At 34.6% G+C, this 26,440-nt stretch overlaps 1 protein-coding gene across 2 annotated transcripts in view; it reads left to right on the top strand.

The window, feature by feature from the left end:
• Window positions 1-22,456, top strand: part of LOC138322746 (uncharacterized) — a 37,192-nt gene extending 14,736 nt beyond the window's left edge. Inside the window, exons 4-9 of one of the 2 annotated variants that reach the window (XM_069266828.1) lie at window positions 1,133-1,323; window positions 7,828-7,874; window positions 12,680-13,249; window positions 13,707-13,881; window positions 16,813-17,636; window positions 20,624-22,456. In XM_069266828.1, the coding sequence (XP_069122929.1) occupies window positions 1,133-1,323; window positions 7,828-7,874; window positions 12,680-13,249; window positions 13,707-13,881; window positions 16,813-17,636; window positions 20,624-20,778 (1,962 nt within the window). In that variant the 3' untranslated portion in view covers window positions 20,779-22,456. Of the gene's footprint in view, window positions 1-1,132; window positions 1,324-7,237; window positions 7,792-7,827; window positions 7,875-12,679; window positions 13,250-13,706; window positions 13,882-16,812; window positions 17,637-20,623 lie in introns of those variants that run through there. The other variant, XM_069266830.1, reaches the window with a different exon arrangement.
• The last annotated feature ends 3,984 nt before the right edge of the window (window positions 22,457-26,440 follow it).

Raw genomic sequence — 26,440 nt, 5'->3', positions numbered from 1 at the left:
TACCCAAAACACCCCCTACCCAAAATACCGGTATAGACATTTTCCATACTAAAAATATTCTATCATTTCTGATATTGAAATGTTTTGTTTACTTTCAAAAGATGTTGTATGTGTATTTTGAATTGTCTATTATTTTATATTGATGATAATTAATAGTCGTTCTTATAATACATTTTATACTTTTATTACTTCAGTTTTGAAAAGAAAACTAATAATTTTGGGTGTTTGTTGTCTCACAAAAAATAATTTTTACCTACCTACAAATGTATAGCTACCCAACACTATCTGGTATGGGTTGGTAAACGGGAAACAAACAATTTATTAGGGCTGGCCCAAACTCTGACCTTTACTAGAGAAGTAAAGTAACAGTAGTGTGCCTCAACTCTTTGGTGGTTATGTATTATACGCGACATTGACTCGGATATTAGTATGGCGTACACATTGTACCTGCTGAATGATATTGTTATACAATTTGGAATTTCAACGGTTTCAATTAAAATACTCTACAATTTCTCGGATTATTTTAATATTTTATGTTGAAATGAATAACAATATACATTTACGCCATATTTTGCATCATTGTTATGTAACAAATAAGTCTCACTTAATTGTCACTTTAACGCTATACTTGGTAATTATATATAATAAACCTTGTCCAGACCATAACAATACTCATTATTATAATAATGGGTAAGTTTTCCAAGTCAAATAAAAGCTCAAAATGAATTTTAGCGGTATAGCCCAAAATTATTATGATTATTTACATCGCTACAGTGCGATGAAATGGGTGCAGATGGTCTACCGTTTTATTTCCCATTTAAACAATGATATTATATAATTAGTAATTACAAAGCAACTTCTTTAGATATATATCAGCTAAACTTACATAAAGTATAGAAAACAAGACCTATTGAAGTGTATGAATTCGGAGTTGTCGCCAATGCTTAGAGATCTAGAGCACCATACATGTTTGTCTTTATTTTTGAATGGTTCAACATCAAAACTTCCAGTTTTCAGTAGAATACTGAAGGAAACCTAACACGTCAAACATTTTGTCCAGTTTATGGCACTTATACTGATAATTTAATGCTTATAAGAACCTTTTGTTTAATATTTGCTATTTACATTTCAGAAGTGCAGCATTTGTAGAAATGATCCTAAGCGTAAAAAGAAAAGAAATCGTGCAACGTCAGGATGTGCTGTGAAGAAATGTAATAAATCATTTCATTATTACTGTGCCAAAAAGAGTAGCTCATGCATTACAAAGAGAATGCTTGTAAGGTACAGGTTATCAGACAACCAGGAGGAGAAGGTTTTGTACAGGTAATGTTATCTATGTACAGGTAATTAATTTTATACATGTGTATGTACAGATAATGTCATTTGTTATATGACTGTGAGTTTTGCTGTTTTCTGATTGGTCTAGACCGCTTGGACAGGTCTTGACAAAATGCAATGTCAACCTGAGACCGATGAACACCTGTTAGAGGTTGACATTGCAAATCCGGTAACCTGGCTATAAATAGACACAGGGAATCTCCGGTCTCTTCTACATTTTTGACCAATCAAAATGGAGCATTAATTGCCGATCATCGGGCAATAGCCAAATCAAACATGGCTGGCAACAGTGTGGTAGGATTAGGAAAGATGCTTTTACACATTTTTAAATATAGCTTTATGTTCGAAAGTGATATTGTGAAGAAGTACAGCAGAAGTACTAAAGGTATTTACTGAGGATAAGTGGATGAAGATTTTCTTGATTTTTTTTTATTAGGCCATTCCAATTTGATTTCTTGTTCTTCGGATTTTGGGATTTTAAAATAGGAGTGAGCGAGCGAAATTTTTTGAATTCTAAAAATATTTTGAAAGCGGAAAAAATTGGAGCGAGGGATTAGCATTAAATGGAAAATATTTAAACCAATACAACCTCACCTGACATGTACATTCTTTCTTAGTTGTCACATAATATTGTATGGAACTGACTATTTTTGTTTAGCAAGTTTCTAACTTAGCTGCTCATACTTTGAATGAGATAATATTTATACATGTATAGCTACAACAGTATAAACAACAACATAATTCATTTTAATCACATTAATTCATTGTCTCTAAAAAGTTTTTTTTTTTTTTTTTAAATATATGGACAGAACGGCTCAAAAGTTTCACATGTATATCAGCATTCATATCATAAAAGAAATATTCTAAATTTATTATTTATGATTTTCTCATGAAACGCTTTGAGTAAATCAAACGCAAACATTCATATAACCTATCAACACAAAAATGAAGGCAAATGTATGTTATATTGTCGTAGAAAGTAACACTAAAGTAACACTAAGTTTGGATCTCAGTAAAATGTGTAATTTACTACCGATGTTAATTTGACCGAATAGCAGACGAATCGTCACCTAGCTAGCTGTTACTAAGTCATGCAGTCAAAACATGTTTGCAAATGCAAACTATGTTGGCCATGTGTCAAAATTGAACATTGACCAGGTCTTAAGATATAAGGCAACTGAGGTGTTAATTAATTAGGCTAGAGATTACCTTCAAATAATGGACATGCTTGATTACCGTTATTCGTTCGTACGTCGGCTCCAATCACCTGTCATGGTCGCCATTTTTAAAGTGAGATCGAACGCAAAGTCTTTTAAAAGAGTTGCAGACATCGGCAAAAACAGACTGAAATCGGAACACGTCCTATTAAAAAGTATGCGTCCCTCAGCCTCTTCCACTCTGTCTGCACGTGGTGGCGGAAAAACTTGACATTTCTGTTGTTGTAAAGGTTTGCAAGACGCTTGCTGGTTTAAAGACACAATGTACGAATAATTCAAACATCTGAGTGACCAGGAAATGTTGACTAGTAAAAATGAACCCTATGAAAATTTGCCTGGGTTCATCAGATTCCCGGACAAAAAAATGAGGAGTGGTTAAAAAATTATTTTATTTTTATTTCGTTTTCGGATAATAGGAGCGGGAAATCCAACGAACGAGAAATCAAATTGGAATGGCCTTAATTAGTCATTGCGATGTCCTTGCTATAAAATTGTTCCCAGTTTCAAAAGTTGTTTCAAAATTGTTCCAACTTGTATCAGTGTATCGTTTCATATAACAAAACAATTATTGGCTTTTTGTAGGTTAATAAGAGGAATTGTTAAACCTTCGAAAAGTGATATTTCCCTCGGCCTTCTGCCTCGGAGAATATCACCTTTCTCAGGTTAAACAATTTCTCATATTAACCTACAAAAAGTCAATATTTGTATAATGTTATACATGTACAGGTAATGTTATATATGTAAAGGTAATGTTATACATGTACAGGTAATGTTATACATGTACAGGTAATGTTATACATGTACAGGTAATGTTATACATGTACAGGTAATGTTATATATGTACAGGTAATGTTATATATGTACAGGTAATGTTATAGATGTACTGGTAATGTTATAGATGTACAGGTAATGTTATACATGTACAGGTATAATGTTATACATGTACAGGTAATGTTATAGATGTACAGGTAATGTTATACATGTACAGGTAATGTTATATATGTACAGGTAATGTTATACATGTACAGGTAATGTTATATATGTACAGGTAATGTTATAGATGTACAGGTAATGTTATACATGTACAGGTATAATGTTATACATGTACAGGTAATGTTATATATGTACAGGTAATGTATATATGTACAGGTAATGTTATACATGTACAGGTAATGTTATACATGTACAGGTAATGTTATAGATGTACAGGTAATGTTATACATGTACAGGTATAATGTTATACATGTACAGGTTATGTTATACATGTACAGGTAATGTTATATATGTACAGGTAATGTTATACATGTACAGGTAATGTTATACATGTACAGGTAATGTTATACATGTACAGGTAATGTTATATGTACAGGTAATGTATATATGTACAGGTATAATGTTATATTTGAATATATATTAGATATGCTCTGATTTTCCACTATTTTCATTGGGTATTACATGGTCACCTGATATTCAATATATAACATATTGACTTGTGTTTCCATTTTTAGAACAACAACAAAATCGATATACATTGTATATGTAATGTTATATACCGGTATGTAAATTCTACACGTAATGTTATAGAACTTGCATAAACCGGATGTTAACGGGACCAGTCCATTTGTTCAGTTTATACAGGTGTCTGGTTTGTACAGAATATAACCTTTTCCTGGTTTAATAGCTGCAATGACGTAAATGTAGTTTTGAATGACAGAATTAAGATAGATGTCAGAGACTCCATCGTATCAACTATTAAGTTGCTAACATCCAGTGATGAAAATTTGCTAGAATTAATTCAGCAATATCGACCATTTCTAAGATGATCTGATCATATATTTACCCACGCCCATGTCTATTTTATGTAAGCGCACCTCTGATAGGGCTCACCTGGTCCAAATATGGCAAGTTTACCTACAGTGTAAGGAATAACCTACAATATTTTAATGTGACAGAACTATAGTTACATAATTCCACAGACCTTGCCAGGAATGGAATGGAGGCACGGTGTGATTACATGAAAAGTATTCACAAATACAACATATACAAGTAAAAAGCTGTCGCTGTCTTCAGTGCAGGTAAAACTCACGTAGGCTTGTCATGATGGGACGGTAACTTTGAATCAAAGGCGTGAAATGAATAGTGCTTGTTTTAATTGCTACGTGTAGTGAAAACATCGTCGCTGGTTTGCCCAAGTTAATTTTGCAAAGAAAAGTAGAGTAAAATGACCAAGACAAGTCTGGTTTTCAGAGTAGACAGGTTCTGATTTCTACAGCTTTTAGGTACTATAATTTGATAGTAAATATGTAAGAACCACACAATTTAATCGATATGGACAAGTTTCCAATTTGTACAGGGTCCAGTTTAAACAAGTTACACTGACAGCACCCATAATGCAATGGTAGCATCCTTATAGGGTGGGGATTCAAAATTGTGCAAATGATAGGCTGACCCCCACGGGGGCTTGAGGGGCGGGGTCATTTTGCCTTTTTCCATATAAATAACTTCTTCTCTGCAACTAAGCATGGTATAGCACCCATAATGCAATGGTAGCATTCTTATAGGATGGGGATTCCAAATTGTGCAAATGATGGGGCTGGTCCCCTTGGGGCCTGAGGGGTGGGGTCAAAAGGGGCCAATTTGGCTATTTTCATATAAACGACTTCTTCTCTGAAACTAAGCATGGTATAACACCTATAATGCAATGGTAGCCTCCTTATAGTGTGGGGATTCAAAATTGTGCAACTGATAGGGCTGACCCCCCGGAGGCCTGAGGGGCGGAGTCAAAAGGGGTCAATTTGGCTATTACCATATAAATGACTTCTTCTCTGCAACAAAGCATGGTATAGCACCCATAATGCAATGGTAGCATCCTTATAGGGTAGGGATTCCAAATTGTGCAAATGATAGGGCTGACCCCTGGGGGCCTGAGGGGCGGGGTCAAAAGTGGTCAATTTCCATATAAATGACTTTTTCTCTGCAACTTAACATGGGATTACGCTCATAATGCAATGGTTACATCCTTATAGGGTTTGGATTCAAAATTTTGCAAATGATGGGTCTGACCCCCCGGGGGCCTGAAGGGTGGGGTCAAAAGGGGTTAATTTAGCTATTTCCATATAAACGACTTCTTCTCTTCTCTGCAACTAAGAATGGAAGAGCACTTATAATGCAATGGTAGCCTCCTTATAGGGTTGGGATTTGAAATTGTAGGGCTGACCCCCAGGGCCTTAGACAGCAATAGATGCGAGGTCAAAAAGGTCAATTAGGCTACTGCTTTCATATAAATTACTTTGTCTCTGAACCTATGTATTGGATAGCATATTTGTATGGTATCAATAGCATCATTGTATGGTTGTGATTCAAAATTAAACTTTGGGAGTGAATTTTGCTTATTTTTCTAATTGTCAGAGTCAGTGATAATTACTAACAAAAAACCAGGTGAGCGATAAAGGCCCTCTGGGCTACTTGTTTAATTCTACTAGGGCGTTAAAACACCATAAGGACCTCAGCATAGGCCATTTAATTTTAGCTCACCTTGTTATGCCATTGGATTTAATTCTACCAGGTCGTTATAACACCATATGGATTTCAGCAAAGGTCCTTAATTTTTAGCTCACCTGGCACGAAGGGCTGGTGGGTCGGTGAGTTTATGTCGTGGTGCAGGGTCCGTCTGTCAACATTTCCTTTAAATTGCTACTAGTCATAGAGTTCTACATGGATTGTAACCAAATTTGGCCACAAACGTCCTTGGAAGAAGTTAACAGAGTTTGTATAAATTTTGGCTCCTACCCCGGGGGGCAGGAGGGTTGGGGTCCAATAGGGAAATAGAGGAAAAAATTTTAAATCGATATCTATATCCATAAATATTCTCCCTCCAAACCTGAAAAGTTCTCATTTTCTATTTTTCTATTTATAGAGTGACATCATTGAAGCAGTGCTCTGAGATTTAGCTGTCTCACGGGTGATAAGTGTAGCGTACTGTAGTGCAATCAATTGTTGGTCACCGACTATGATCCTATCGGGAAGTTTGTATAAATTTTGGCTGACCCTCCTGGGGGCAGGAAGGGCGGGGCCCAATAGGGGAAATAGAGATAAAATACTTTAAATCGCGACTAGTCATAGAGTTCTACATGGATTGTAACCAAATTTGTCCAGAAACATCCTTTGGAAAGGAGTAAAATGTTTGTATAGATTTTGGTTCTCTCGACTTTGGGGTATTGTGACGTCATAATTACATTATCGACTTGAGAGTGACGTCACAATAGGAATATTGACTCGGATGCGACGTCACAATAGGAAATATTGACTCGGTATTTCTAAAAATGGAAACATTGAATCAATATGCTTTTTAAAAATGGAAACAACAAGTCGATATACTAAATATCGCCCTCCACGTGGCAGTGTATACGTATTAGCCAATGGGAATGGTGGAAAATCAGAGCATATCTATATAAGTATATGTAATGTTATATGTGTATATTAGATATGCTCTGATTTTCCACTATTTTCATTGGTTAATACATGGTCACTTTAAGTTCAATGTATAACATGTATATTGACTTAGTGTTTGATATGTCTAACTACTTAAACATAATGTATCTTTGTTGATCCAAAGGTTTAATTTTTTCCTGTTGAAATTGTACCTCGTTGATGATTTTATAAAATATGTGTACAATTCGTATCCATGTATGTATATACAATGCGATCCAGGAATTCAAATAATCTAATTGACAATTTCTACAGTGATCATGTCAGCATATCAAACTGACTATCACTTTGTCATTGAAATGTCCTTTTTTGGGGACGTGGATGTGGCTTGGTGGTAAAAGGTGCAGGTATGTTTGGCTAGATGATTGGGTGCCGCAGAGTGTGAGCTCCAGACCCTGATAGGGCACAAGAAATTTTCAATGAATTGTCATCCTTTGTTAAATTTCTTTGATATGTTTCCATTTTTAGAAACACAACACTGAGTTAATATCCCTTTATGAACTTTATTGCACAAATGCTGCATTCTTCAGGGTGCCGTTCTTTGACCATGCAATGCTTTTCTTATAATTAATATGCACAGAAGAGATAATTTTTGACGTTGAAGAAACAACTTCTAATATAAAAATTAAGGACCTTTGTTGAGGTCCATATGGTGTTGTATCACCCATGTAGAATTTAAGATAATTGACCTCTGAAGTCATATGTTAAGGTTTCTATTATGTATCATCATAACTTATTTCTGTTTCAGGTATGTATCATGTATCATAACTTATTTCTGTTTCAGGGTCTTTTGTTCATCTGAACATGAAAAGCAATTCAAGGAAAATAAAGGTTTGTAACCAAGAGTAATACTATGCTATAGCTAAAATGAAACTGGGTGCAAATTTTGACATGTTGTTTTTAGGTCATCCTATAGCCATCATGCTTTGCCCAAAATCGTGTGCTGTCCTTGGTCCACTGTCAGTGAACTTTTCGAATTTCAAACTTCTTCTTTGAAATTATAATGTCTCATTATTTTTGTAGGTAAGTGGTGATTAATAGAATCTTCCATGGGTCTGCCAAGTGGACAGGCATATCTCAACCCTCGGCAAAACCTCAGGTTGACCAGGCAAAATCTTTCACAAGAGTTGAGATATTCTTGTACACTTGACAGACCCATGTTTGATTATTTTTTTCTCATATTTAAAAGAAAAATCAGTTATTTAGAATTGTTTTATAGTGTTGACATCACAGACAAAGAGACGTCACAAGGGCATCAAAGTTAATGAATTGATTATGTCATTGTCAAGCACCTGTGAGTTTCGATCTTTTTCCTTGCAACCGTGCAATAACCCTGTCAAGTATGGGAGAAAAATAAATCTTTGTTTTAGATATTTATACTTAAGTCTTTAAAGATAAATAAAGTTAAAAAAAAAACCCAAGTAAATAAATGAACAGATACAGATTGGACCATGAAAATCCTAAGCGATCCTTCCATCGCAGTGATATAGTATGATGCGTAGTTACCAGTAAATAATTCCGGTGGTCCCCCACGATGGACTAATTATGCAGATGCATCACCAGGGTTTCTTCATCATGAATCCTGGTGGCCATCATATGCTGGATTAACCCCGAGATCCCCAGCGATCACAGGGACCTAGTACAAATTTTTTTACCCAACAGAATATTTATCATATTAGCAAGGGTATGAACTCGGGGGTTAAGAAAAATGGACCTAATTTTTTAAAACCATGATTTTTTAATAAACGGGCCCTACACAACAGTGACACATATCCTTACTTTAAGAGAAATTATTTATGTTTCCAATGAGTGCTTGATGAACAAAATTGGTCAAGTATTGACAAGTTATGGCTTGATGAATCGGGGAAATTTACAAAAATATGCTTGGTAGACATTTCCCTGTCCACTCAAAATGTCGTCTTGCCTCTAATTGGTACCTCAAAAACAATGCTGAAATCACGAAATCTACACTTGTGGTGGTAAAGAGTACCCATAACTATTCATCCACAATCTCCTTTGTAGGTGCTATATCCCGTACTTTGAAGCAACTCCATTTAAACATCATGGTGCTCACTAACTCTATTCTCCGGCGCCACGTTCATTTTTTTCTCCGAATGTTTCTCGATTTTACATATTGTGTCTGCATTATGCAAATTATGTACGTAGTGTTGCGCTGGTAGGTAAAATCGAGAAGCATTGCGAAGAACAAATGAATATGGCGGTTGTGGTTAAAGTAAGTGAGCTACACGATGTTTAAATGGAGTTCATACTCTTGATATTCTAATATGTATACTGTTGGTAAAAACATTTGTGCCAGGTCCCTGTGCCCACAATCATAACATGGTTGGTCACCAAGTGTCAGCAGGGATCATCGCTAAACGCTGAAAATTTACCTGTAATGTTGGTCGTCAGCTTCGGCCATACGTTCGTACATACGCAGGATAAAGTAAAATATATAAAGTTATGTTACATACGCAGGATAATGTAAATTATATATATGAATGTTACATACGCAGGATATAGTAAAATATATGTATGTTACATATGCAGGATAAGGTAAATTATTTGTATGTTACACATGCAGGATAAGGTAAATTATATAAATGTATGTAACATATGCAGGATAAGGTAAATTATATTAATGTATGTTACATACGCAGGATAAGGTAAATTATTTGTATGTTACATACGCAGGATAAGGTAAATTATTTGTATGTTACACATGCAGGATAAGGTAAATTATTTGTATGTTACACATGCAGGATAAGGTAAATTATATAAATGTATGTTACACATGCAGGATAAGGTAAATTATTTGTATGTTACACATGCAGGATAAGGTAAATTATTTGTATGTTACATTTGCAGGATAAGGTAAATTATTTGTATGTTACACATACGCAGGATAAGGTAAATTATTTGTATGTTACACATGCAGGATAAGGTAAATTATTTGTATGTTACACATGCAGGATAAGGTAAATTATATAAATGTATGTTACACATGCAGGATAAGGTAAATTATTTGTATGTTACACATGCAGGATAAGGTGAATTATATAAATGTATGTTACATACGCAGGATAAGGTAAATTATTTGTATGTTACACATGCAGGATAAGGTAAATTATATTTGTATGTTACACATGCAGGATAAGGTAAATTATTTGTATGTTACACATGCAGGATAAGGTAAATTATATAAATGTATGTAACATATGCAGGATAAGGTAAATTATATTAATGTATGTTACATACGCAGGATAAGGTAAATTATTTGTATGTTACATACACAGGATATAGTAAAATATTTGTATGTTACATATGCAGGATAAGGTAAATTATTTGTATGTTACACATGCAGGATAAGGTAAATTATTTGTATGTTACACATGCAGGATAAGGTAAATTATTTGTATGTTACACATGCAGGATAAGGTAAATTATATAAATGTATGTTACACATGCAGGATAAGGTAAATTATATAAATGTATGTTACATACGCAGGATAAGGTAAATTATATAAATGTATGTAAGATATGCAGGATAAGGTAAATTATATAAATGTATGTAAGATATGCAGGATAAGGTAAATTTTATTAATGGATAAGGTGTATGTTACATACGCAGGATAAGGTAAATTATTTGTATGTTACACATGCAGGATAAGGTAAATTATTTGTATGTTACACATGCAGGATAATGTAAAATTATATATATGAATGTTACATACGCAGGATAAGGTAAATTATTAGGTCACCTTCTAAGGCATAAGGCCAATCAAAATTGTGAATTATATGACCCCCACACCCCAGGGGGCTGTGGGTGGGGCCAAAAGGGGTAAAATTGACTAAAATTTCAAAAATTCTTCTCCTCCACTCACAGATGTGGTAGAATCAAATACTCTTCATAGATAGAAAGGTCTCAAGGCCCTCTACAAAAGTTGTGAATTATATGACCCTGGGGTCTCAGGTTTCCCCCTGGGGGTCATTTATAATAGAAAATTAGTCAAATGTTGTCAGAATTATCCCTATGAAATGGTCATTGAATTCTATTAACAAATTTTCCATGACTGACACCCAGGGGCCTTAGGGGCGGGGCCAAAAGGGGTCAAATAGGCTAAAACTTCAAAAATCTTCTTCTAAAATTCTGGAACTGGTAAAATCAAATACTCTTCATAGATTGAAAGTTGTTTACTGTTTGTGACACTTGTTTACTGTTTGTGACACTTGTTTACTGTTTGTGACACTTGTTTACTGTTTGTGACAGTTGTTTACTGTTATCACAGTTGTTTACTGTTTGTGACGGTTGTTTACTGTTCGTGACAGTTGTTTACTGTTTGTGACACTTGTTTACTGTTTGTGACGGTTGTTTACTGTTGTTACAGTTGTTTACTGTTTGTGACAGTTGTTTACTGTTTGTGATAGTTGTTTACTGTTATCACAGTTGTTTACTGTTTGTGACGGTTGTTTACTGTTTGTGACAGTTGTTTACTGTTTGTGACACTTGTTTACTGTTTGTGACGGTTGTTTACTGTTGTCACAGTTGTTTACTGTTTGTATGTTGACAGTTGTTTACTGTTTGTGACAGTTGTTTACTGTTTGTGACAGTTGTTTACTGTTTGTGACAGTTGTTTACTGTTTGTGACAGTTGTTTACTGTTTGTGACAGTTGTTTACTGTTTGTGACAGTTGTTTACTGTTTGTGACAGTTGTTTACTGTTTGTGACAGTTGTTTACTGTTTGTGACAGTTGTTTACTGTTTGTGACAGTTGTTTACTGTTTGTGACAGTTGTTTACTGTTTGTGACAGTTGTTTACTGTTTTTGATAGTTGTTTACTGTTTGTCACAGTTGTTTACTGTTTGTGACAGTTGTTTACTGTTTTTGACACTTGTTTACTGTGTGACAGTTGTTTAATGTTTGTGACGGTTGTTTACTGTTTGTGACAGTTGTTTACTGTTTTTGACACTTGTTTACTGTGTGACAGTTGTTTAATGTTTGTGATAGTTGTTTACTGTATGTGACAGTTGTTTACTGTTTGTGATACTTGTTTACGTTGTTTTCTGTTTGTGACAGTTGTTTACTTTTTGTGACAGTTGTTTACTGTGTGACAGTTGTTTAATGTTTGTGACGGTTGTTTACTGTTTGTAACACTTGTTTACTGTTCATGACAGTTGTTTAATGTTTGTGACAGTTGTTTACTGTTTGTGACAGTTGTTTACTGTGTGACAGTTGTTAACTGTTTGTGACAGTTGTTTACTGTTTGTGACGGTTGTTTACTATTTGTGACATTGTTTACTGTTTTTGACAGTCGTTTACTGTTTTATGATAGTTGTTTACTGTTTGTGACGGTTGTTTAATGTTTGTGACAGTTGTTTACTGTTTGTGACAATTGTTTACTGTTTGTGACAGTTGTTTACTGTTTGTGACACTTGTTTACTGTTTGAGACGGTTGTTTAAAGTTTGTGACAGTTGTTAACTGTTTGAGACGGTTGTTTAAAGTTTGTGACAGTTGTTAACTGTTTGTTACAGTTGTTTACTGTTTGTGATAGTTGTTTACTGTTTGTTACAGTTGTTTACTGTTTGTGGCGGTTGTTTACTGTTTGTGACGGTTGTTTACTGTTTTAACTTTACAGAAGAGCTTGTACAGAGACAGAATGATGCAGCAACAAGTGATACAGACAGTGATGGGTCAGCAGATGAGGGCGATGATGACGACGAGGAGGAGGAAAAGGTTACTAATGAAATTGATAGCAATGCTTCAGACAGTGATTTCAATGAATCAATAGACATGAACCAAACAGATTTACTGATGACAACACTCCATGATACACCAGCCAAAAATACCAATGCTGAATGTGATCTTGAAATTCGACAAAACTCTCAAGACTGGAAACCAGAAATTGTTTCAGTAGAAACTTTATACAATAACGAGAATTGTGTCCCATCTAAGACAATAGTGGTGAAAAAACCTGATGCTCAATCTAGATCTGAACCCCTTGTTATAATTTACAACAAACCAACAAAACAGCAGGGAAAAAGTATACCAGAGAAAGTAGGAGCTGAGAATGGACTGTTGCGGGAGGATGTCAAGGAGACACAGAAAGATTTGAAGATCCTAAAGAGATTAAGGGAAAGTGATTCAGATGACCATGGAAGAAATAAAAAAACACCCAGAAGTCAGGAAAATGAAACATATTACCCAGGTATAGTTAACATGTTATATTGGATGCATTTTGATAGAATCTAACACTGCCTGTTGTAATTGTTTTGATATTTTGAATTAGATGAGTTTGGTTTAATGGCATTTTAGAGCTAGGATCTGTATGGTATTTTGTGGATGTTGAACTAAATATGAGATTCATTTACCAAACTCACAACAGTAATATAATTTTGAAGGTATATATATATGTAATCTAGAAGTCAAAACAACAGTCATAGTCAAACTTTTAAGACTCATCGGTAGGTATCTGCATTTCAGACTCCATCTACATGTAGTAGGTATATTCTGGACCTAAATATATAAATAATTTATTAAATAGCATACTCTTTTTGTAGAAATGTTATTATATCATGTAATTTAAAGTGTATTAGAGAATTTTGCAAACATATATGTAGAAAGTATCCTTTAGAATATGCTGTATAATTTGATTTCAATGACAGACTGTCATGTAGTAATCCCCAACTCATTGGGATGTAAGGAGAGGACGAGGAAGGACCTGGAGGGGCAGCTGGGCGAGACAACTAGAGTGGTGTTTTGGCCAACACCAAGGGAAGGATTAAACCTGAGCAATGAACACATGCCTCTTCTCATCAATGATATTGTCAATTATCTCAGGTATTGAGCTGAGTGTCTGTTATTTCTCAGTCCATCTATTTGCATTCCCCTTGTAATTTCTAAATTCAGCCAAAATCTCTTATTAATTATGATTTGAAATTCTACAAATGGTTGGCTATTTCCTTATAGCACCTTTTTCTCGGAAAAGAAACATTTGTGGTATCACTATATATTAACCAGGTGAGCGATACAGACCCATATGTACAATGGACTTTTAGCTGACCATCAGCAGATGATCCTTATTCCAATTGCCTTTCATCCGTGGTCTGTTTGTCCTTCCATTCGTTTTTAGCTCACCTGGTCCGAAGGACCAAGGTGAGCTTATGCCATACCGTGGCGTCCGTCGTCCGTCGTCCCGTCGTCCGTCGTCCGTCGTCCGTCGTCCGTCCGTCCGTCCGTCCGTCAACAATCGACTTCTTCTCCCATAACCGCTGGTCGGATTTCAACAAAATTTGACTGGTAGCATCCTTATGGCTACTAACTGAAAATTGTACAAATGATGGGGCTGACCCCCCAGGGGCCTGAGAGGCGGGGCCAAAAGGGGTCAATTTGGCTATTTTTCCATATAAACGACTTCTTCTCTGAAACCAAGCATGGGATAGCACCCATAATGCAATGGTAGCATCCTTATAGGGTGGGGATTCAAAATTGTACAAATGATGGGGCTGACCCCCCGGGGGCCTGAGGGGCGGGGTCAAATGGGGGTCAATTTGGCTATTTCCATATAAACGACTTCTTCTCTGAAACCAAGCATGGGATAGCACCCATAATGCAATGGTAGCATCCTTATAGGGTGGGGATTCAAAAATTGTACAAATGATGGGGCTGACCCCCCGGGGCCTGAGGGGCGGGGGTCAAATGGGGTCAATTTGGCTATTTCCATATAAACGACTTCTTCTCTGAAACTAAGCATGAGATAGCACTCATAATGCAATGGTAGTATCGTTATAGGGTAGGGATTAAAAATTGTACAAATGATGTGGCTGACCCCCCGGGGCCTGAGGGGCGGGGTCAAATGGGGTCAATTTGGCTATTTCCATATAAACGACTTCTTCTCTGAAACCAAGCATTGGATAGCACCCATAATGCAATGGTAGCATCCTTATAGGGTGGGGATTCAAAATTGTACAAATGATGGGGCTGACCCCCCGGGGCCTTATATGGGGTCATGCATTTTGATAGAATCTAACACTGCCTGTTGTAATTGTTTTGATATTTTGAATTAGATGAGTTTGGTTTTCCAATGGCATTTTAGAGCTAGGATCTGTATGGTATTTTGTGGATGTTGAACTAAATATGAGATTCATTTACCAAACTCACTTGAAACAGTAATATAATTTTGAAGGTATATATATATGTAATCTAGAAGTCAAAACAACAGTCATATCAAACTTTTAAGACTCATTCGGTAGGTATCTGCATTTCAGACTCCATCTACATGTAGTAGGTATATTCTGGACCTAAATATATAAATAATTTATTAAATAGCATACTCTTTTTGTAGAAATGTTATTATATCATGTAATTTAAAGTGTATTAGAGAATTTTGCAAACATATATGTAGAAAGTATCCTTTAGAATATGCTGTATAATTTGATTTCAATGACAGACTGTCATGTAGTAATCCCCAACTCATTGGGATGTAAGGAGAGGACGAGGAAGGACCTGGAGGGGCAGCTGGGCGAGACAACTAGAGTGGTGTTTTGGCCAACACCAAGGGAAGGATTAAACCTGAGCAATGAACACATGCCTCTTCTCATCAATGATATTGTGATATTGTCAATTATCTCAGGTATTGAGCTGAGTGTCTGTTATTTCTCAGTCCATCTATTTGCATTCCCCTTGTAATTTCTAAATTCAGCCAAAATCTCTTATTAATTATGATTTGAAATTCTACAAATGGTTGGCTATTTCCTTATAGCACCTTTTTCTCGGAAAAGAAACATTTGTGGTATCACTATATATTAACCAGGTGAGCGATACAGACCCATATGTACAATGGACTTTTAGCTGACCATCAGCAGATGATCCTTATTCCAATTGCCTTTCATCCGTGGTCTGTTTGTCCTTCCATTCGTTTTTTGTTTCACTATTTCTCAGACAGCACTGAGGGGATCTTTCTCGATATACATATATAGGTGCCACTAGGGACTTAGTTGTGCATATTGCAACATAGATCATTCTTTAGTGTGCACTAGGACCTCAGGACCCCCCTGGGATCTCTTGTTAGCTTAATGCCTCTTGAAGGGGGGGGGAGGCTTAAGGAATCACTCTGGCGTTGGGGTTAGAAATCCCAGATCACTGTTTTGGTGCAAGTGTTGAAAACAAATTTCTCCATGACAACTGACATTAATTTCTTTATTGGTTTAATTTTGGATTATAAGTGGTGTGATTGGTATGAACTATCATTTTATGGAGAAAAATGCGGGATTTTGAAAATTTTAAGAGGCCCAATGGGTCAAAGTCACCAGGTTAAGGTTTTGGTGCAATTGTTGAAAAACTGTTATCCATAACAACTGATATTGATTTCTACTTTTATTTAGGATTATAAGTCTTGCTTTTGATGTGGACAGATATATCAAGGATAAAAAAGATGCCTAAGGCACTAATTCAGACTTTACTTTATACAATTGACATTGATTTCTGTCTTGATATAAGGGCTTAGGATTACATAAGGTTGTTGATATGGGCATTCACGTGAGTTTAAACACAGGATTTTGAGAATTTCAAGAATCGGTAAACATGTACTTGCATGGTAAGCTCATAGGTCTTAAAATGGCTGCCAGAGGCGCACTTGTATGCTGTTCACAAACAGCTCTTGTTTTTTATATAAAAAGGAAAAGGTTACCTTGGCAAATATTTTCAGAAGGAAAGTGGTCTAATGAATGTTTCTGATAGAAATGTTTCCCTAACGTTTATTTTCCTTTTCAGTAAAAATGACGTATCTGATATGAAGAAGATACTTATGGATAGTGTCTTTCTTGAGTCCCGTTTGCATGACCACAACTACGCTTTAAGTCTACACAAGCAGTTAGATATGGCTACAGCATTGACAGCATCCCTTATGAAATCTATAGCAGATACAGTCTCAAAAATAAACAACAAAGGAATTTGCCAGCTTCTTACAGCAAATGATGGGACAATTGCTGTAGCAGTATTCATTGATAAAAAACTTGATCCATCAAACAAGCTACGGTCTGCACTAGGTATTGAGGAAATTTCTAGTCGTCTGCATATGTTGTCAGACAGACTTCCTCACATTGGAACACCAACTGTTCAACAGCAAGAAAAAGAGTCCTCAGATCTGAAACACTGGATAGACAACAGTTATAAGACTTGTCTTAAGGTAGAATGTTATCCTAAGGAGACCTTCCTTCTAGACACCAGTCGTATACAGTCAGTGGCTCACAAAGTGGCACAACGGTGTACAGAAGATGCGTCATCTCCACAGCTAACAAATCATGATGAGTCTCCTGTTATTTGCATCAGCAGAATGGACACATGTATCATTAACTATAAACAATTCTGTCACAAATGTATTGCCAGTTTCCAACCCTTCACCAAACCAGCCATGTTCATTGTGGACATTGTTAATGATGTGTTTACAAATGTAGATGACCTGGTACCTGAGGAGATTAGGAGAAACTACAATGTTAAAGTGTACTCATCAGGCAAACCGTCCCAGGTGTCATCTGTACTTCTTCATGTGCTCACAGGGCAGTCCGTGCAGAGAGAGTCCAACGGGAACTTGGATGGTAAAACTTTTACTTTGTACTCTTTGTTACCTATTTATCCTTTTATATTTGATAATCACTCATGACAAGTCTCTCAGAATATACATGTGCATTTACTAAGCTCTGTACTCTACTGTGAGAATTCATTGATTTTCAACTTCAGATATTCAGTGGTGTGAAGCAATGTTATTACGAATAACCTTATAGTCCAGTAAAAATACGAAAAATAGAGGCCCAACCTCCAAATAATTGCAACAGAATTTGTTTTCTTATTTTTTTTTGTGGGTTGGAGGATCTTAGTATTTTCCCATGAAAAAAGTCACCAAAAATCATTTGTTTGTAAAGTCGTTTTTTCAACATCTGAAAAATAAGAAAATATAAAGAAATCACACTTTCGACCACTTTTAAAGTACAATATCTGCTATTTTTGCAATACTTTAAATATAAAATCGTGTATATGGTAAGACAAACTTTAGGTTTAATAGTACAAATAAGTTGTAATGATACAATAATTTCTGTCAATCCAAGAAATAAAGAAGGATGAAAACAGCTCAAAACCTTTTGAATTTGGCTAGCACTACCGTTTTTGTTAGTTTTAGATACAAACATTTATTAAATCTTACCCCGAACAATATCAGTTTATGTTTTATGTCTTAAAGAATTACTTTTTTAGGTCACCTGACCATAGGTCATGGTGACCTATTGCGATAGCCTTTTGTCCATCGTCGTGCGTTAACTTTTTGTTGTGAACATGATAACTTGAGTAAATGTGAACCGAGATCGATGAAACTTTGTATGTAGGTTAATATAAACAAGATCTCGGACGAGTTCGAGTTTCAGGGTTGCTGGGTCAAGTTCAAGGTCACTGCTACTATTTTTAGAAAATCCCTATCAGCACTCTAGCGGCTTCATTCCTTGAGTGATTTTGATCACACTTCACACATAGACAAAGGATCATAATATCTCAGACAGGTTTGAGTGTGAAGATTGCCAGACTAAGGTCAAGGTCACTGTTATTATTTTCAGATAATTTCTTTGTCAGCACTCTAGCGGCATCATTCCTTGAGTGATTTTGATCAAACTGCACACAAATACAAAGGACTGAAAAAGTTTGAGTTTCAAGGTTGCAGGGTCAAGGTCAAGGTCACCGTTACTATTTTTAGAAAACCCTTTTCAGTGCTCTAGCGGCTTCATTCCTTGAGTGATTTTGATCAAACTTCACACAAATTTAAAGGACCATAATATTTTCGACAAGATACAGTTTCAGGATTGCCATGTCAAGGTCACTGTTACTATTTTTAGGTCATTTTTCCAGTATGCAAATTCATCCAAGACCTCATTGCATACAGAGTTTCATCAACATCAGTTCATATTTACTTCAACTTCTGTGTTGAATACAGGAGGGAAAAAATTAACACACCATGTGTTAAAGTCTCTCATATCTATTATGTTGGCCCTTAAATGACAAATTACTTTTGGATGTCAGGTGACCGTTAAGGCCCATGGGCCTCTTGTCTTTGATATTAATGCATGATCGATAATACATACCGGTAAGCTAGAAAAACTAAATATTAACCTGTCAAGTTGACTGATCGTGCCAATTTGAATGTTTTTTTTTTATACTTAGATTTGTGGCAAAACACCCATTTTGGTAGTTAATATTTCGGAAAATAAAAAACCAAATGCTTCCAAATATGTTATATCCTTTTTGTATATTTTGTACTCATTATTTTGACAATTTGTTGTAAAAACAGTATAAATATGCACATCTTATTTAGCAGTAAAAACTTCCTATGACATTAATATGGCTGAATACCAAAATATATCTAAGTCCATAAATCTGCAATACAAAAATCTTAATTTTTCGAATATGCTTTATTCGTTTGTCATAAAATTTTGCCTGTAAATAAATCAGAACTGTGTTGATTTTCAGCTATAAAATTGAAATTGAACTTTTATTCCTTTATCTCATTGAAAATTATGTAACCCTCATCCGATTCCATTATGGAAAAATGAAAAACGGACCTATTCAAATATTTTGTAAAAAAGAAACTTCAATCTCACTTTATAAAGAACACTCCATTATGGTGGTAATATCTGCCAAAGGATTTTGCAATCTTATTAGTCACAAAAAAGATATTCACATTTTTGATATTTCAACTTAAGGATTTAGCCAAATTAGAGAAGTTTAGTCAAATTGGCACTAAATGTGGATTTGGTCAACCTCACTTTTTTATAATTGGGGATATCTTGATATAGTTGTCACTTTTAGGTGAGTATAGCTTACATAGAATCTAAATTAATTACTAACTATCTAAACACTGGAGACGGTAATTCTTGAATAAAAAAGACATTATTCAATTTGGACTTCAAAATATCCTTGGAAAAGGCCAAAAGACCAACTTTGAGCAACCATGTTACCTCAGGTAGTGAAAGTAAAATGTTTTACTTTTAAATTAGCCTTTAATCAACAAGTTTTATTTAAAAAGATTCCACCGAGATGAGTATTAATGGTATTGTTGATGACAACAATTTTTATCTTAACAATCCAACAAAAGCATATTTGGCTGTTACAAGGACATAATTATGCAATTTTCATGTTGTCATACTTTTTCCTTGTGTTGATTTCAATTAACTTATGTTTTTGGCACTAATCTGTGCTGTCCTTATAACGTTCTTGTCATACAGTAATTTTCTAGTATCTCATGATAACTATGTAAGTTTATATTTGGCTTCAAAGTTGGCAAATTATGCAAATATCTCTATTTTTCTGATATTTTGGGGTAAAGAAAAGCACTTTCCCAAATTTTTATATGTAGCGACTTTTTTCCTTGTATAAAACTAAGTCTGATCTGTATGAAAAACAAAGAAAAAATTCTGTTGCAATTATTTTGGGGTAACAACCTATCTTTACTGGACTATTACTTAAATATAATGTATACAATTAGATAAAATTTAACAAAACAATATTGAGAAGGACAGACCAACAAATGATACCAATTTTATAGTTTCAGATAAGAATGCCACTGAACCAAAAAGCTTGCGTAAAGAAGAAACACCAAAGAAGAGGATCCGTGTTGATGGCCCAAGTAATGACTACTCCCCAGTAGCTTCCTGTAGCTACTCGTACATTGATCGAAGGAAGAATAAACGATCTACATAGACCAAAGAAAACTACAAATTAATCTGCAGTATCTGATCTGTAATGAGAACTGTGTACGTCCACATTGTGATATTTTTCATTGTTCTTTAGCATTGACTAATAAGAGTCCCAAGTTTTTTTTTATTGTCCTTGTTGCATTGACAAACTGACTTTGTGATTTTTTGCCAAATTAAGTTTGATAACAATGTTATTGCCTGGAAGAAATGGATAGATCATTTATTAGGTCTTAGGCAATATCTGATATTCCATTTTGAGTGATAACACATTAGACCATTTATGTAGGTTTTGATGTAAAGTGTAACAAGTATTTTGTTAACCAAACCCTCTACTGAATGATTTCCTTTACTTCTCAACAAGTCACAACATTGATATTATTCATACAAAATTTTACATGATTTTAATTTGTTGCAAGTATTTTCTTAAAAGTTTCAGTTATTTTCTTTTGCAAAATTACTGAAAAGTCTGACATTTTGGAATGATCTAGTGACCAGTGAGGATTTTTGTTTTTGTTTTCAAATTTAGACATTGTAATTTGTATAATAATATGCATCATGAACAGTAATAATCAAAATTTTAATTTGTAGAGGATTTGAGCTTTTCTGGTAATATGTAGAAACAAGGACACATAATCTTGTCTTTAGTGACTGACTGAATCTATTTTTCAACAGTTTTTTGTATGATCAGATTTCTTATCAATAATATCAATGATATTTATATTTTTATTTCTGAACTCCTTTAAAATATTATCAAAAGCATTAATTATAAAAGATTGTTTTATAAAAGAGATACATACATATTAATTGAGAAGAAAAAGTTAGATACAATTTAATACAGGATTTGATCTTTAATACAAAGAAATGTTGGTTACATATTAATGCAAGTATGAAAGTGAGGCTTATGAACAGAAATGTTGTATCTATAATAATGAAAGTGAGGCTTTTGAATATATGTTTGTTGTATCTATAATAATGAAAGTGAGGCTTATGAACAGAAATGTTGTATCTATAATAACGAAAGTCAGGCTTATGAATATAAATGTTTGTAGTATCTGTAATATCAAAAGTGAGGCTTATGAATAGAAATAGTTGTAATATCGGTAATTACAAAAGTGAGGCTTATGTCAGGATAGAAATATTAGTTTAATAATACAATTATGAAATGGGCACATGTATGGAGAAAGTTTGGTTAAATAATGTAATTATGAAAGGGAGGATGCAGGAAAGTTGTGCGATCTCACAAATATACCTGTATCTGATATGCATATACATGTAGACATTGCCCGCATGAAAGCAATGCATATTACAGATATGTATAATATAGCCATACAAATTATGTGTATGCTTATGAAAGCTGTAAAGAATACAGAATATTTTTATATTTTTAGGCCACAATCATCAGATGGTGGGCTATTCAAATCGTCTTTCGTCCGTGGTCTGTCGTCCGTCCGTCTGTCCGTTAACAAGGGCCCTAGTTGTGCATATTGCATTTTGGGACCAATCGGTCAACAAGATGGCCGACTGGCGGCCATCTTGGATTTTGATAGTTAAAGTTTGTTACCGCTATTTCTCAGAAAGTGCAGAAGGTATCTTTCTCAAATTTCATATGTTTGTTCCCCTTGGACCCTAGTTGTGCATATTGCATTTTGGGACCGATCGGTCAACAAGATGGCCGACCGGCGGCCATCAAGATGGCCGACCGGCGGCCATCTGGGATTTTGATAGTTAAAGTTTGTTACCGCTATTTCTCAGAAAGTTATGAAGGGATCTTTCTCAAATTTCATATGCATGTTCCCATTGGACCCTAGTTGTGCATATTGCATTTTGGGACCGATCGGTCAACAAGATGGCCAACGGCAGCCATCTTGGATTTTGATAGTTAAAGTTTGTTACCGCTATTTCTCAGAAAGTACTGAAGGAATCTTTCTCAAATTTCATCTGTATAGGTTCCCCTAGGACCCTAGTTGTGCATATTGCATTTTGGGACAGATCGTCCAACAAGATGGCTGAGCGGTGGCCATCTTGGATTTCGATAGTTAAAGTTTGTTACCGCTATTTCTCAGAAAGTACTGAAGGGATCTTTCTCAAACTTCATGTGCAGGTTCCCCGAGGGGTCTAGTGCATTTTCGGACTTATCTGTCAGCAAGATGATCGACAGGTAGCCATCTTGGATTTTGATAATTGAAGTTTGTTACTGCTACATATCTCGGAAAGTACTGAAAGGATCTTTCTCAAGTTTCATATATAGTATGTAGTAAAAGTTTGAAAAGCAGGGAAAAGATCCCTCTTTCTGTTATCAGACATAGATCATTCTTTGGTGGGTGCCAAGATCCTTCTGGGATATCTTGGGTTTTTTTTTTTTTGAATTGTAAATACAAAAAACAGTAATTTTGAATGTTGATTCGGTTCATGAATTTGTTTTGAGGCTGTCACAAGCTCCATCCGTCATAATTTTTCTAGCTGGTTTAATATATATATCAAATTTATTTTTGTGGTCTGGCCAGGCAGGCAGGTAAATGTTCCTCCTTTAAAGTGCTGTATTGATGCATTAAGTGCCAAAATCTCCAAGGTCATCTCTCACTTACCTTAGTGTGGGTGTTGACTTAATTAAAACATACATTACCAAAACACAAAACAGATGATAACTTTGTATCTTGATTTCCTGTAGTACATGTATATAAGATTACAGAATAGCCAATGAACATTAATGATATCATCTAAATTGAAACACAAATTAAATCTGACTATTCTTATCTCACAATAAGTGTTCATCCCATTTTGCATATTTCTGCAGTTTAATACATAAAATATTGTAAAATAGCTTTCAATGTCATAACTTTTTCATATGTTCCACTTTAATACATTTCTGGCTTATCTTATAAATGGTGATTAATTCTTTGAAATATACATGAGTTTGTGTTGAACTTTGTATATTGCATGCGCAAATTAATCTTATAGATTAAAAGATTCTTTTTGTCATACATATGATAGCTGTGGTTATGGAAGCACCATAAAAGAAGACAGTTTTTGTACTTGGATGCCTTTTTTGTTTACTTTGTTACATGTCATGATTTTTTTGTTTTTGTAAAAAAGTAACTTGGATCAGCAGGTTCGGTTTAGAGTTTTACAGTGTAAAACTCGTTTTTCAAATAAATATCATAGACCTTCATTTATGGCACTTGGAGTCACAAACGATAACTTGGACCAGTAGATATTGCCGGGATGAAAAAAAGAATCAAATGATTTGAACTTTCATTTAACATATAATGTAATGCAATCGTATAAGACTATTTCATATGAAGGATAGGGATATTCTACCCTCGGGATCACAAAATGTTGCAACACCCTCGGCAAGCCTCGGGTTTTACTACATTTTGTGACCCTCGGGTAGAATATCCCTATCCTTCATATCCACTTATGAAAGAGTATTTTTCTTTCATACCTTAACGTTTTATTGCAATTTTACAACTATAATATCCCGCCATTTTGAAAGAAATTCAAAGAAATCCACGACTGAAAGTCAATTTTCCATACATGAAAAATTACATGATATTTTCAATACAAATTCCGTTGTTTGCATCTTTTATAGTAAAACCAGTCAAATTTGTGAAAAAAATGTCAAAATTTTACCGAGGAAATAGAAATTTTGTTGACGCCGTGACGTCACGAGGCTTTATTGCATAGGTAGCCATGCATTACAGCCTCAGGCGACATGAGTGTATTGCCCTATAACAGCCAGTTTTACACCGTAGGTATGAAAGAAATTGTTGTATTTTATTAGCAGTTTTGTACCATTGTTTCTATGCATTAGTTTGCTTTGTACCCATTTTTGTATGATATCGTTTTATTATTGTAATTTTTTCTTTGCAAACTGGCTTTTTCATTTGGTATTTTATATTGTCTGAGTAGATAATAATGTTATTGAAAGCCATTAATTGTTCTATTAGTCTTTATACAATCTGCCTGTGGAATCATTGATAGTGCCATGGTTTTGTCTCCATTAATTGCAGCAGATCATAATTTATGTTGTCTTTCTTAAATTTCTTACATCAACTTCGGGAAAATCGCCTGTTTGGTTAAAGTAATAGTGTTCCTAAATGAGCTTCTATTATTTCAAAACCCTCGCACAATAACAAAATAAATGTGTATACGTAGTTAGCATTACACTGTTTAAAAAGACAAGATTTATGGACAATTGTAATGGCCTTATTTACACTTAGAGCTGTTTAAAGTGATCAATCTCATTTCTGCAGCTAGTTTTTTGTTTTTTGGTTTTTTTTGTATCATATAGTAAATTTGTTTTAATTACTCGATCCAACTACGTTGTTTGAAGATATGTTAGGGAAACTAAGCTTCCCTTTTTTGAGTTAAGAAAAGGATTACCGGTAAAAGTGTGGAAACTCGGGCATTAAAGCAATGATTTGCTATACTTGAGTAATAACATTACAGATGCAACTTGTTTGATTTGAAATAAAAAAACATTATTGAAATAAATTTTATACCAAAAATAAGTAAAACCTTTGTTATCTTAAGTAATATGTTGTTTTACTTCTATCGTTAGTTATCATACATCTGATCATTCTGTTCATGATAATTCATAGTAATCAAATATCACAGGAAAACTAACAGGTATTTTATGAGAAACATTACCGGAAAATGCAATCGGTATATACAATGTACCGGAGTATTTCACCGGATAAAATTACAAAAGTAACTAGCTCTTGACTTTCCTAAATTTGATTACTCAGTTAATATGGCGACAGTAAGAGATATAAATATACTTGGATATATCCGTTACTCAGCTTCATTTGACGATACAGCTCTATCAAAATCCTCATCATCACACTGAGACATTGAATATGCACTTAACAGCGATTCAGAAAAGATAAATAGGTGGGCAAAAAGATGGTTTGTATCTTTTAATTCCAATAAGACTGAAGTGCTCTTCAGTTCAAACTTTAATGACATTGGTGCAGATTTAGTTTTGATTTTTGATGGTAACTTTCTAAATTTTAGTCAATTTCATAGACACCTTGGGGTAACTCTTAATTCAAATGCCAAATATGTTATGAAGAAAATAAATGTATTGCGTAAACTTAAATATATGCTAAAGCGTGATACCCTTTTACAGATTTATAAGTCATTTATACTACCGATTTTAGAATATGTTTGTGAAGTTTGGGATGGTTGTTTCGCAATTGATTCAGACAAGTTAGAAAGGGCACAAAGATAAGTAGCAAGAATATTTACAGGTTTGCCATCATTTGCAAAAAAATGAATCTCTTTTTAATGAATCATGTTTAGAATTACTAAACTTAAATTATTTCACTTTACCTGTTCTAATAACATTTTCTCGATTAAGAGTCCTGATTTCCCTGTTCTAATAACATTTTCTCGATTAAGAGTCCTGATTTCCCTGTTATAATCACATTTTCTCGATTAAGAGTCCTGATTTCCCTGTTATAATAACATTTTCTCGATTAAGAGTACTGATTTCCCTGTTCTAATAACATTTTCTCGATTAAGAGTACTGATTTCCCTGTTATAATCACATTTTCTCGATTAAGAGTCCTGATTTCCCTGTTCTAATAACATTTTCTCGATTAAGAGTCCTGATTTCCCTGTTCTAATAACATTTTCTCGATTAAGAGTCCTGATTTCCCTGT

Source organism: Argopecten irradians, chromosome 5, assembly GCF_041381155.1.
Source record: "Argopecten irradians isolate NY chromosome 5, Ai_NY, whole genome shotgun sequence".
Taxonomy (NCBI): domain Eukaryota; kingdom Metazoa; phylum Mollusca; class Bivalvia; order Pectinida; family Pectinidae; genus Argopecten; species Argopecten irradians.
Note: the sequence above shows the minus strand (reverse complement) of the source record. Positions and strands in the feature narration are given on the sequence as shown.